The sequence below is a fragment of the Python bivittatus genome, unplaced genomic scaffold (genome assembly GCF_059951505.1).
Source record: "Python bivittatus isolate LINGU-HERP-01145 unplaced genomic scaffold, Pbiv_v1 ctg000850_np1212, whole genome shotgun sequence".
Classification (NCBI taxonomy): Eukaryota; Metazoa; Chordata; class Lepidosauria; order Squamata; family Pythonidae; genus Python; species Python bivittatus.
This window is the reverse complement of record NW_028277112.1, coordinates 49,102,648-49,115,678: the sequence shown is the minus strand read 5'-3', so window position 1 is coordinate 49,115,678 and position 13,031 is coordinate 49,102,648. Positions and strand designations below refer to the sequence as shown.

Below are 13,031 nucleotides of genomic sequence, written 5' to 3'. Positions count from 1 at the left end.
TAACCACAGGCCTATTTATACATACACATGCTTCTGAAAGTGAACCAGACCAATTTTGATAACATCAGAATGATTGCAAGAACAGAAAGTACAATCTTGAATCAAAAGTATTAGAAGACAGATTAATAAAAAAGTGAAAATTGCTGGTAACAGAGAGAAAAGAATTATATTACAGAATATTACAGAAGTGTTTGGAATTATGTTGAAAGGAAGTATAAAAGTTTGAAAAGGATGGACAAAGTAAAAGATTGAGTGAATGAGGAAAAATATATTTATGTATTTATTTGTTTGATTTATACTGTACCTTTCCTACAATAATTCAAGGCAGCAAATATAGCACTTCCTCCTTCCATTTTCCCCACAACTAGCCTGATTGCTCCAACATCACCCAGTGAAATTCCATAACTAAGAATAGCCTGGGTTTCCCAGATCCTAGCTCACATTGGCTATCAGAATGATTGAAGCAAAAAATGATGAGAGATACTGTATAGCATGTATACAGAGAAAACAATAGTTGCAAAAATGCAGTTAAAGAGAAAAAGGAATTATTTAATTTAAAAGAAGCAAAGAAAGGCAGAACAATTCTGATAGAAATTTTTAAAAATGTTTTGGTAGTGGCTAAACAAGGAGCATTTAGCAAAGTGAATAGAATTAAAAATAAAAGCAATGGAATTATTTCAGATGAAACTGAGTATTTTAGAGATTTGTATGGGCATAACAGTTATATGCGAAAGAGATGGAAGTGAAACAAAGACAATCAAGTGTTAATGTAGGAAAAGATCATGAAAAGAGAGTTAAAAGAATGCTGTGGAACTGTTATGAAAATGTTGAAAAATGGTAAGGCTACAGATGTAGATGGTATAACTGAAGATGGTATAACTTTCCTAACTCTAACTCATTGGCTGGGGTAGGGGGGGAGATGGATGTCATGCTATATTTATTTCAGTTTTTGTTATTTCTACTGTCTCCATTGTTCCTCCAAAACATTTATTTTTGCTTCTTTCTAATAACAATATACTTTTAGAATACAGATGTAGCAGCTAGTCCAAGGCTCTTGACAATATATTTCTGTTAAATGCCTTCCAGTCAACAAACTAATTATCTTTATTCCAGCTACAGTTAGTCAGATGCTTTATTGATTAGATAGCTGAAAGCAGATAGCAATTTCCAATCTCCCTTTTGCTTCTTTTAATATTTACTATATTTATTTTAAATTGGCCTTCTTTTCTCATAATTCTGAATAAAACCATCAAAAAGATTGACTTCTGTCCTAAACTAAGAAACAAAAGAAAAGTTTAGGTTATGAATAAAGAAAAATCTGAGGTGGATTTGTTTGGGACAATGATGATCTCTCTTAATCTTTTTTATGTTTTTCAAACAGATGCATGTGAGTTGTCCTGGGGTTTGCCAGACAACTGGAAAAAATGTTTAACTCTTAGAGCAAAGGACAAGATTCCGATTTATAGGAACAATGACATATGCAGTATTAGCACTTGCTGTCAGGAAATGGAAAGACACTTATATTCAGAGATACTTTTACTATATTTTTGCAGATTAGTGGAAGTAACTTCTGTTCACTAAGTTCAAAAATAATTTATAGAGCTCTGTGATGGTTCTTTGGGGAAATTGAATAGACCACAGACAGGGTTGAAAGGGAAGGTTTATTGTACAAAAATGATTTCTTTCAAACAAAATTGAGGATATCCATGTATTTTTATATTTTATCTCTCTCTATATCTCTATTTTAAACTGTATTTCCTATTTATCTTATTCTATGGATACTCTGTTTCTTGTGTATCTTATAGGTTTCTTTGAGTTTATTATTTGTCTTATTATACAGGTATTCTTATAGCGTTTTTTTTTTTAATCTGTTCATTCATGTCTGATTCTCGGAGACTGCCTAGGCAAGTCCTTGCAGTTTTCTTGGCAAGGTTTTTCAGAAGTGGTTTGCCATTGCCTCCTTCCTAGGGCTGAGAGAAAATGACTGGCCAAAGGTCACCCAGATGGCTTTGGGCCTATGCGGCACTAGAACTCATAGTCTCCTGGTTTTTAGCCTGATGCGCTAAGCAGGCTCTTACCATGGCTTTATTATGCCCCTATATATAATTCCTATGTTACTTCCTTTCTCCTTTTTTCTTTTACATGCTAACTTAAATTGCCCACACTTATGTTAGTTATCATGGCTTAGCCAGCCCCATCCTTAGCTGCTTTCCCAGCTGTCAAATGGGGAGAAACTAAGGTTCTTTTTCTCCTCAGCCTGATTCTAGCCATACTAGAATCAGAATCCCCAGATTTGGCTGCCTCGGTTGCTGGCTGGCGTTTTCTTGACTTTACAGTCAGGTATCTATTGCCTCTGGCCTGATCTTCTGCAGGGGCTTTGGCATCTCTTAGTTTCTGACTGTGAGGGGAAATGTTGACTAGTATTGGCTTGATGTTGGGGTGATATAAAAGTTCATGTGGCTGCTGGGCTCTGCCTTTCTTCTCAGTTTGCAGTTGTCTGCACTTCTGAAAGAATTCTTGCTTCTTCCATGCCTCCAGTCACCTGCAGCACACTGGCTCTGCTCCCCAAGCTGGCTTTGTCTTGGATCTTTTGCTTTGCTCAGCTCTTCCCTGTAACACTCCTTTCCTCTCTCTAATACAATCCATTATAATGACTCATCCCAACGCATCCACATTCAAGCCCAGAAGCACCTCCTTTTGTAGCTGGTATGCAGCTGCCTCAAAGTCAAGAAAGTAAAGAAATGAGATTTGGAACTACCATCCACAATAGCCTTTAAGAAGGCTTTTAAAAACACATCTCTCAGTTGGCCTATGATGTTTGATTGTTAAATTTAACATTTTTTTAAAGGCAGCTTCTATAATTTTACATTTAACTTTAAGATTTTTGGCATTTTGTATACTACCTAGTGACTTCAATAATGAGTGATCTAAAAATTAAACGAATACATTTTATTCTGGTCATGTGACCAGGAGGGAAACCGGGGGTGGGGAGCTTAAAATGGAAGAGTCAGCCACATTCTGAGTCAAGCAAACTGCCTCTCTCATAATAATGAATTTGGGGACTTTTTTGAGAGGTTTTTTTTTTTTTTTTTAAATATAATCAACCTAACCTGGACCATTTTCAAACCTGATCTTCCTTTTGCAAGCTTCTCCCCATTCTATGATCCTATTCTGTTCAGTTTTCTGAGAATTGTCCTGCTCATGGACAGATTTTCAAGCCCCTTTTATAATTTCTTGCCAACATTCCACTGGATCGGAAAGAATAATGACAGACAGGTGTAGGCATTTTGGGGCGGGGAGTAATTTTTCTGTCCTGAAAAGGGGGGAAGATGAGCAGGAATACTAGGAAGCATCCTATGGTGGGTATCTTGAGGAACTGTACATAACATCCGAGGAAACCAGTTCTGTGTGAAAAGATACCCTATCTCCACTGTGCCAAAGCAATCTAAAGCCAAAGCAATCTAAAAATTCAAAACAAACAAAATACAAACCTGTTCTAACTCATTCTTGCCAAGGCCAACATCTCAGATAACAGCACAATGTAAACTGAAATTCCTGTTCCATAAAGCAGGTAGCGGTAAGAGAATAGAAAGCTGGACTGGAAGAACTAACTTTATACTCCATTTCTGTAATCTGCTATTAAGAAATGTGGAATGGGGGTGTGTGTATGCATTTGTAGCAGGAGCTTTATATTAGGCAGCTGTTTTATTCATTCCCACCACTGCTGAAGTCAGAGCCTTTTCTTGCAGAATGAACTTTTACCAAAAGTACAATCATTACACTGTAAGAGTTAGAGCAGCCAAGCAGCAAGATACTGCAGCTGATCACAGGATATCTTTCAAAACTTCATGGTTTTAATGGAGCTCCTCAAAGGCAAAAAACAAAGATACTACAAGCTCACAATTTCAAATTTTGTATGTATATATTTCTCTCCATATTTTGATCAATTATGGTTAATGCCCATAATTAAAAGTCTAAATGACAAAGCGGAGTAAAAGATGCATACAATGGTGACAGATTTGCTAGTAAGACACCAGGTATTTCATCTTGTTTGCTTAAGCATTTGTATTTTGTAAGTAGAATAAAACAGTAGACAGCCAATGAATTAATTATAAAGCAGAAAATGATATATTCATCTCATCTTTAAAAAAGGAAGCCCAATAGGGAAATTATAAAGAAGACTGTCATTATTCCCTTATTTTTCTGGCCAAATAATAAAGGTAAATATTATCACCAAGAGATAATGTCGGCAGAGAAAAATCTATATTAAAGTTGCTGGTAGAGTGACCACTTTTTTACTTTAAGTCCTCTAATGATTAGGAGATGGGATGGTTAAAGGTTGAAATGCAGCTTTTAAAAGTTGAACTAAAAATTTTAGCGGAAGGAGGAGATGTTTTGTTTTATGTATGTTGGTATCTTATAAATATAAAACTAAGATCTCTTTTCATTTCTTTCTAGTATATTGAACAACATGAACCATTTAATGGCTTTACTGACACATCTTAATACCACAAAGTGGAGAATTCTATATCAATATACAGATTCTTGAAAGCTACATATCATTCTAACCACTGTACTTTTTAAATGATCTTCCTTAGTGCCATATACAGCTTTTAGGAGTTGTAATGCTAAGACACTGGGAGGACATCAGGTTGGAAAGGGTCAGTTTATACTGTAAAAAGGAAGATACATGCTATGGCTATTCTTCACTGTATTTTGCTTTGGTGGTCAGGAAGAGCTACCACTTAGAACATGATTTAGTGACAAGCAAATCTTTCAAATTTGCTAAATGCACAGTCACAGTAAATACATACGGATATCTTTGGTCACAAATTCCCAAATAAAAGTTAAGTTCTAACCATAAAAATGGATACGCTTCTTTGCTTGTTAATATAAAGCATACTATTCTACCTATTGTCATCTCTGAGATGTGGTAGCTATCTTTCAGGGTTTTGATATCAAGGTCAGTAAGGCTTTGTGGCCCAGGTGGTCTGTTAAAAGGCTATTAGGAAACTTTCAGAAGCTGGAGTCTCCTCCCTCTGCTGGTCCTCCCTGAGACAGGCTGGGGGATAAAGATATTCTTGGTTCTGCATTGGGATGCTGGGCCTGTCAGCTCATCACTGGGGGGGGCGGGATAGGGGGGACAGTTGCAACAATTGTGGGAGGGAGAGTGGCTGATTGTGATGAATTGATGAATGGACCTTTTCTGGAGGTTCATGGCCACTGGGGAAATGGGAGTAGGATGTCAACTATGGATTTTCTGCTTTTCACATGACTGTAGTGGCTGTGATGGCCCTGTTCATTTGCAATGGCCCAAAAACATGTATCAAGCTACTGGGGTTGCAATTATCCAGGAATACGTATCTATGTAAAGGAATGTAGAAGTGACCTTGGGGAAGGAATAAATAAGCCATTAGGGGAGAAGAAAAAAATGAATTCTTAAGAGGGTGCTTGCAGAAAAAATTATACTGTCTTGAGAAAGAAGGAAATGTGAGAAAGAAACTCAAAATAACCCTGCCTTGATTGTTTTTAATGGAAGATGGAAGAGAGAGAAATCTAGGCAGGCTTTAATGATACTGTTCTTCTATATCATTACAGTAAACTGCATTCCTGAAATCCCTGTCATGCCTGCTTCTTGACATCACCTACCTCAAAGGAATGGCATCAGTCTTGAAAGCCTGTCCAAGAACTGGGAATAGAACCATTCCATTTCACAGGAGGTCAACATCAGATTCATATAATCCTGCCTCTGGAGCAAGTGGGAGGGAAATATCCCACATTATAAAATTCTGATGTTTGAAAATGTTTTGTTCCCTTCAAGGAAAGACTGAGGGCTCAGTGAGCTGAATGAACAGAATAATCCCCTTGTATAGCACTATTGGCACAAATAATCTTAGAGGAAACCTTGGAAGTCTGGCAAAAATTGTGTAGGAGGAGTCATTAAGTTCTACCAGGAATTTGACAATACAGTATGTGGAAAGGGATGAGGAGTAAAACTGCATCATCACTGTGTCCGCACTATCTATACTGGTTATTCAGAAGATCAAAAGCTGTGATGTTCTAAGTGGTAGCTGATGACAGAATTGCTAAGGACTGTGAGTGGATGTCATCACTGCTATGTTATTTCTTTTCTTCTTCTTGCTAGTATTATGTTTTGACATTTTTGATGAGTTAGTTTACAATGTCAGCTACTAATGTCCATATAACAGCTGCATTAGTTTCATCACAGGTTTGTCCTGGCTATTTTACAAACTTTCTTATTGCAGCTTTGCCTTGCATTTTTCATACATTTCATACACATAATATTAATCCTTGTGACTTATCGTAAGACATGAAAAGACTCATATAAAAGTAAAATTTAAACTTTTAAAGTTTACGCATTTAAACTGTAGGCCTGTCAGACTTAATTCTAATCAGAGAGCTAAAGGTTAGGCTTTAAGCTATTGTTATATACCTTCTCAAATTAAGTGCTGTTGTTATTAATGTTAGTAATCATATTGATGTCCTTGTGCCTTCCAGTAAAGACTATTAACCCTCTCTGACCCAATTAAAAATGGGCAGATTTTTTTTCATACTGTCCGTAACAGAAGCCAAAGAGGATCAGGTTTGCATCAATAGTAACCACCTAAATTTTCTCCACCGTGCATAAAGCATTTGGATAAAGTACTGCAGATCCAAACAATTTAACATTACCCTATATTATTTATCATATCATACATACCTAGCTCTGGCCACATCCAAATCCCTTTGTGTTAATTCAGTCTGCTTAACACCAAGCTGAGATGCCAGGTTATCACATCTATTGTGCAGAACTTCCATTTGTCCCCTTGCTTCTGTTAAAGCTGATTCCAAATGCTGGAAGACAATTATGATAGAACCAATAGCTGCAGAGTTACTGTACAGGATAACAATACTACATTTAAAGTATAAGCAATAAAAAGGAGGATTGTTGATTAGCCTAAACTTTAAAAAAAAGTTTAATTAAAACTAATAAAGTAAAATAATGCAATGATAGTTATATAATAATATATAAGCAGCTTAATTACTTTACAAATCCTTGTATTAGTGAATTAGCGCAGTGCTTTCTGCAACTTTGCATTGCGGTTAGGAAACCTTAAAATAAATTATGTTTATTGATTGTAAAATATAAAACCATCTTCTAAAATACTTCAATACAGTTAAAAAAAGGATCTTAAAATATATTAAGTACTATGTAACTAATTAAAAAACAATTCAAATTAGTAAATATAAATGGAATACTAAATTGAATATTATTATTCTGTATATGAAAACTGAAAAAACATAAATTTACAGTGGGGCAAAAAAGTATTTAGTCAGCCACCAATTGTGCAAGTTCTCCCACTTAAAAAGATGAGAGAGGCCTGTAATTTTCATCATAGGTATACCTCAACTATGAGAGACAAAATGGGGGAAAAAATCCAGAAAATCACATTGACTGATTTTTAAAGAATTTATTTGCAAATCATGGTGGAAAATAAGTATTTGGTCACCTACAAACAAGCAAGATGTCTGGCTCTCACAGACCTGTAACTACCTTTTTAAGAGGCTCCTCTGTCCTCCACTCGTTACCTGTAGTAATGGCACCTGTTTGACCTTGTTATCAGTATAAAAGACACCTGTCCACAACCTCAAACAGTCACACTCCAAACTCCACTATGGCCAAGACCAAAGAGCTGTTGAAGGACACCAGAAACAAAATTGTAGACCTGCACCATGCTGGGAAGACTGAATCTGCAATAGGCAAGCAGCTTGGTGTGAAGAAATCAACTGTGGAAGCAATAATTAGAAAATGGAAGACATACAAGACCACTGATAATCTCCCTTGATCTGGGGCTCCATGCAAGATCTCACCCTGTGGGGTCAAAATGATCACAAGAATGGTGAGCAAAAATCCCAGAACCACATGGGGGGACCTAGTGAATGACCTGCAGAGAGCTGGGACCAAAGTAACAAAGGCTACCATCAGTAACACACTACACTGCCCGGGACTCAAATCCTGCAGTGCCAGATGTGTCCCCCTGCTTAAGCCAGTACATGTCCGGGCCTGTCTGAAGTTTGCTAGAGAGCATTTGGATGATCCAGAAGAGGATTGGGAGAATGTCATATGGTCAGATGAAACCAAAGTAGAACGTTTTGGTCTAAACTCAACTCGTTGTGTTTGGAGGAGAGAGAATGTGGAGTTGCATCCAAAGAACACCATACCTACTGTGAAGCATGGGGGTAGAAACATCATGCTTTGGGGCTGTTTTTCTGCAAAGGGACCAGGACGACTGATCCGTGTAAAGGAAAGAATGAACGGGGCTATGTATCGTGAGATTTTGAGTGAACACCTCCTTCCATCAGCAAGGGCATTGAAGATGAAACGTGGCTGGGTCTTTCAGCATGACAATGATCCCAAACACACCGCCCGGGCAACGAAGGAGTGGCTTCGTAAGAAGCATTTCAAGGTCCTGGAGTGGCCTAGCCAGTCTCCAGATCTCAACCCCATGGAAAACCTTTGGAGGGAGTTGAAAGTCCGTGTTGCCCAGCGACAGCCCCAAACATCACTGCTCTAGAGGAGATCTGCATGGAGGAATGGGCCAAAATACCAGCAACAGTGTGTGAAGACTTACAGAAAACGTTTGACCTCTGTCATTGCCAACAAAGGATATATAACAAAGTATTGAGATGAACTTTTGATATTGACCAAATACTTATTTTCCACCATGATTTGCAAATAAATTCTTTAAAAATCAGACAATGTGATTTTCTGGATTTCCCCCCCCCCATTTTGTCTCTCATAGTTGAGGTATACCTATGATGAAAATTACAGGCCTCTCTCATCTTTTTAAGTGGGAGAACTTGCACAATTGGTGGCTGACTAAATACTTTTTTGCCCCACTGTAATTAATTTTAAAAATTAAAAGGTCTTTGCTGCTCAGTTGTACAAATAAGAACTGTAAACTTCTGGAGGAGGAGGAACTGCAAATGATAAATGGAATATAGCTCTTATCACAAAGACTCGCTTTTTAAAATGAGACATTATGCTCTAGGGTGGGTTATTCCTCCAGGTTCCAAATCCAGGTGACAAACAAAGCAAGACTGACACAAACAAACAAACAAAGCTCTCTCTCCACCACAGAAACTGAGCTTTATGCTCCCTTTTTCAACAGTGGAGGAGACATCCTGAAATGGAACGTAACACAATAGTCCTATAGGATGGAACCTTGATAAGTGTATCTGATTAATACATCAGGATAGAACCACCTGCTGACTTTTGAGGGGAGAAGAAAGACAGAGATAATTCTCAACTCCTTTCATTTTGGGGATGAATATGGGATCTGTATGCAGAGTAAAGTATGGCAAAATAACAGAAAACTCCTTCCTGCAAAAAACAGTTGCCAGTTCCAAAACTCGTCTGTGATAGGTGGGACTTTAATGCAAAACTGAAGAAAACAGCCAAGACCTCCTGCTTGATGGTATTAGGATTCAGAACCTTGTTGAGAGTGGACTGTACAAACACCAACAATTCAGGAACTGCATGCTGAAAATTTGCAAATCCTTTCCTCTTGCAATACTTACATAATTGTAGCAGGGAACGACACAAAGGATCCCTTCCCACAGCCCCTCTCACTGTAACACAAACAGTGCAAAAACAAGATACTAGGCAGGAAGGGCTGAATTCCTGAACAGCTGCAGGACTGATAAACTACCCAAAAGCTGCAGTGAGCATGAACAGGTGAACAGGAGTGAGCATAGGGGAGGGAATAGTTTTTTAGGTATGTCACGCCAGGATGTCACATCAATGGAACAGGAATGAAGGAACCTTTATTTCTCAGGAACAGGTTAGTTGTGGCTGAGTTTATGGAGGAAGCCTGCCACCTCTCCCCTGTATACCCAAACAAGATACCAATAACTCTAGCATTTCTGTTTAAGGAATTCCAAATCAGTGGGGAGATAGCTTGTTCTTCCCTTTACCCTTCTTCCTTCAGTAACGTCCAGGACTGACCCATAGTATTTTCATGTGGTACAAATAATTTTTAGTTCCTATTCAGCTGCAATGACAACAATGCTCTCCATGTCATTAATAGATGAGGAGACACTTGTGTGTCATGCAATTTAAACCTATTGGATTCTGGATCTTCCCAAGAGCTGTTCTATCCCATCATAGGTGGCCATAAATATATACTTAAAAACTAAGAAGAGGAACAAGTAAGAATTCAGAAATGAAGTACATAATCAGAAGTATGTTAATCTAGAGCTCTTCATTTGTACAAAAGTAGGTGAATCAGGAATCAGGTCTTGATTCAAAGGAAAGCAAATATGTAACAAGTAAAAAACAAGCAAAAAAATATGTCAGAAAGTCATAAGCTTTGAAAATACTGGATAAATTGAGGGTCAATACTAATGGATCAAAAAAGAAAATATTTTTGCATTATTTAATTCACTTCTACACAAACAGGTCTCAAATATGTGCCACTTATTTTTTTCAAAAACCACAGCTGCAAAATGAATAAAATGAAAACACTGTTCCAAGCCTGGAGATGTCTCCATTTTATTGTCTCTCCCTTTGGTGATCCTTGCATGCTTTTATTTTAAATGTATGGTCACTGACTGAAAAAAACTTGCTACCTCTATTTTTAAGTTTGAAATTTGCATTTTTCCATGACAAAGCTCTTGCAAGACTAAATAGTGGGATGGATAAGATGGAAATAGGAAAATTGAGGCATTTGCTTCTCTTTTTTGTTTTCTTGGTCACTGGGATTTTCCAGTGGAAAAAATCAGAATAATCTTATAAACCAAGGGAAGTGCTCGCAGGGACTTATAGAATTGCAGTCTTAGATTCCTGGATTGTCAAGCATATGAACTGCAAACAGATGTGAACATTTAGTCAAACTGAAACTAAACAAAAGCTAACATATTCCAACAGTATAAAACAAGAATGTGACTGATAACAAAACTCTGGAGAAAGCCAATTTTATAGAACTGAAATACAGAAACACACAATCTTTTCAACTTGCACTGTCTTTTCGTATAAATTTAAAAGTTTCCAAATTACTATTACAGTTCTGTGAAAAAAAACACACCCACAAAGCCTTAACTAGACTCTTTTCATGAGAGAAACTTGCCCATTCAGAGTTTTAATAAACAGCAAATCAATCAGCATTTTAAACAGGAATAATGCATACATACTGTACTGCAAAATATTTATTCAGAAATCTGTGCTTTTGAGAAAACTGATTTATCTGATTTTGTGGCTAACCCTGCAAGTATGCTATGTCATTTTTCATTAAAGGAAGTCTTTTCAGAAACAGGAAAGGTTTCTCACATGCCTATGCTGACTCCCTATTCAAAACTAAGATTGCATTTCCCATACAGTTTCCCTACCGGGGGACCATAAGCCAATGCTGAGGTGGCAAAGCGAGTGTGTGTAAAGCCAAAACCAGAACAAGGTGAGGCCAACTGCTGTCCTTTTGCCACCTCTTTCTCTTTGTCTCTCTTTCTACGACTCTTTCTTTCCTTTCATTTACCTAGCAGACTGCAGGAAAGCAGCTGATCTTTCTTATCAGATATCTGAACTGCTTACTTGTAGAAGGGTGTTGAAATTAGCTCAAGGCTCCATGTGATATAGTTTCCCCACTCCTGGATTACAGAGATGGACTTGAAATTTCAAGGGCAGACTTTAGAATCTAGAAAATAATTTGCCTCTTCTTCCTTTTTTAAGCACACTGATTTTTTGTATCTAGTGCATCACCCTTGGAAAAAATAGCAATACATTTGTGGGGTGAGCAGTAAGAAGAAAGGGGAACTTTGTCAGTCTAGGATAGGAAATGTACAGAATAAATGGAGAGGATAGGAAATTAGATGTAAAACATCAAGTGAAGACAACCAGTAGATGGAAAGGATATGAGAAGTAATGATATAAAAAAGTATTCATAGGGCAGAAAACCCAGGCATAATTAAGAAAAATTAAAGCAAGAGAACAAGTTTGGGAGGAATCACAGAGAGAGATATCAAGTCTTTGAATCTGGTAAAGAGGACTGAAAAGAAGTTAGGGATGTTGTAACTCAGAAGAGATTACAGATATATTTGTTTACTAGGGTTTACATGCCACTGCAATTCAAAATTATTCTGAACACCATACACTCCCTTAATCATAGTAACCAAGTTAAAAGACAATATGAGTAAGAAACATCAAATATATAAATACTTCTTCATAATCTTCTGGCGTATCATCATCAAGAGCCATTCCGTTATGCCAAACATCTCCAAGGCCCTCTGGAAGAGCCAAGTCTTAAATCACTTTCCAGAATGACTTTCCAATCTCCCTTCCCTGAGAGTGGCTTGCCCCTTCCCTCCCATTATATCTTCCTCTGCCTATCACCACCATCTTTCTGCCTCCTTTCTCATATATACAATATGTGAAGTATTACCCAAATGACTCGTACACAATCACTTACACTGCTACACAAAGAACTGAAATGAACTGAATAGTCATGGAAGCTCTAAATTCTGTGATCGGGATTATTATAAAAAATTACAGCATTGTTACCAATGGCCAATTCCCATGATGTTTGGGGGATATCCCAGATCATTATTCATATACAGGAAAACGTAGACATTTTACAATGATCTTACTGAGAATCATGTTAATAGTTGAGACAAAAATTCTGTCAGTCATTACTGTACAATAATTCAGCAACCAACCTGTTTGGAAAAAAACAAACTTTTAAGAAGTATAAACTGTGCACAGAGACAGAGAGACTGCACAGAGTAGATATATTGATGCAAAACAATATTTGGGGGGGGGGTGCCCTGGATTTTGTTTAAAACTAAATGAAATCTAGTTCATGTCTCAAAATGGTGGTAAAACATGCTGCCAGTTTTCAGTGATGATGTCAGAAGGTGCTCCAGCTGCCACAAAAATTGCTTGAGGCCTCAGGCAGCACTGGGGTTGCAGATTGTTGTAAACATACACACAGCCACACATCAAGACATTTTCTGCTTCCTAATGAAGTGGAAGAGGTAGC

General features: G+C 37.4%; 1 protein-coding gene across 3 annotated transcripts in view; it reads right to left on the bottom strand.

Moving 5' to 3' along the window:
- CNTLN (centlein) overlaps positions 1 to 13,031 on the bottom strand; it is a 224,771-nt gene that overhangs the window by 152,915 nt on the left and 58,825 nt on the right. For all 3 annotated transcript variants that reach the window (XM_088129922.1, XM_088129920.1, XM_088129921.1), the window contains one exon: positions 6,722 to 6,855. In XM_088129922.1, the coding sequence (XP_087986048.1) occupies positions 6,722 to 6,855 (134 nt within the window). The remainder of the gene's footprint in view (positions 1 to 6,721; positions 6,856 to 13,031) is intronic.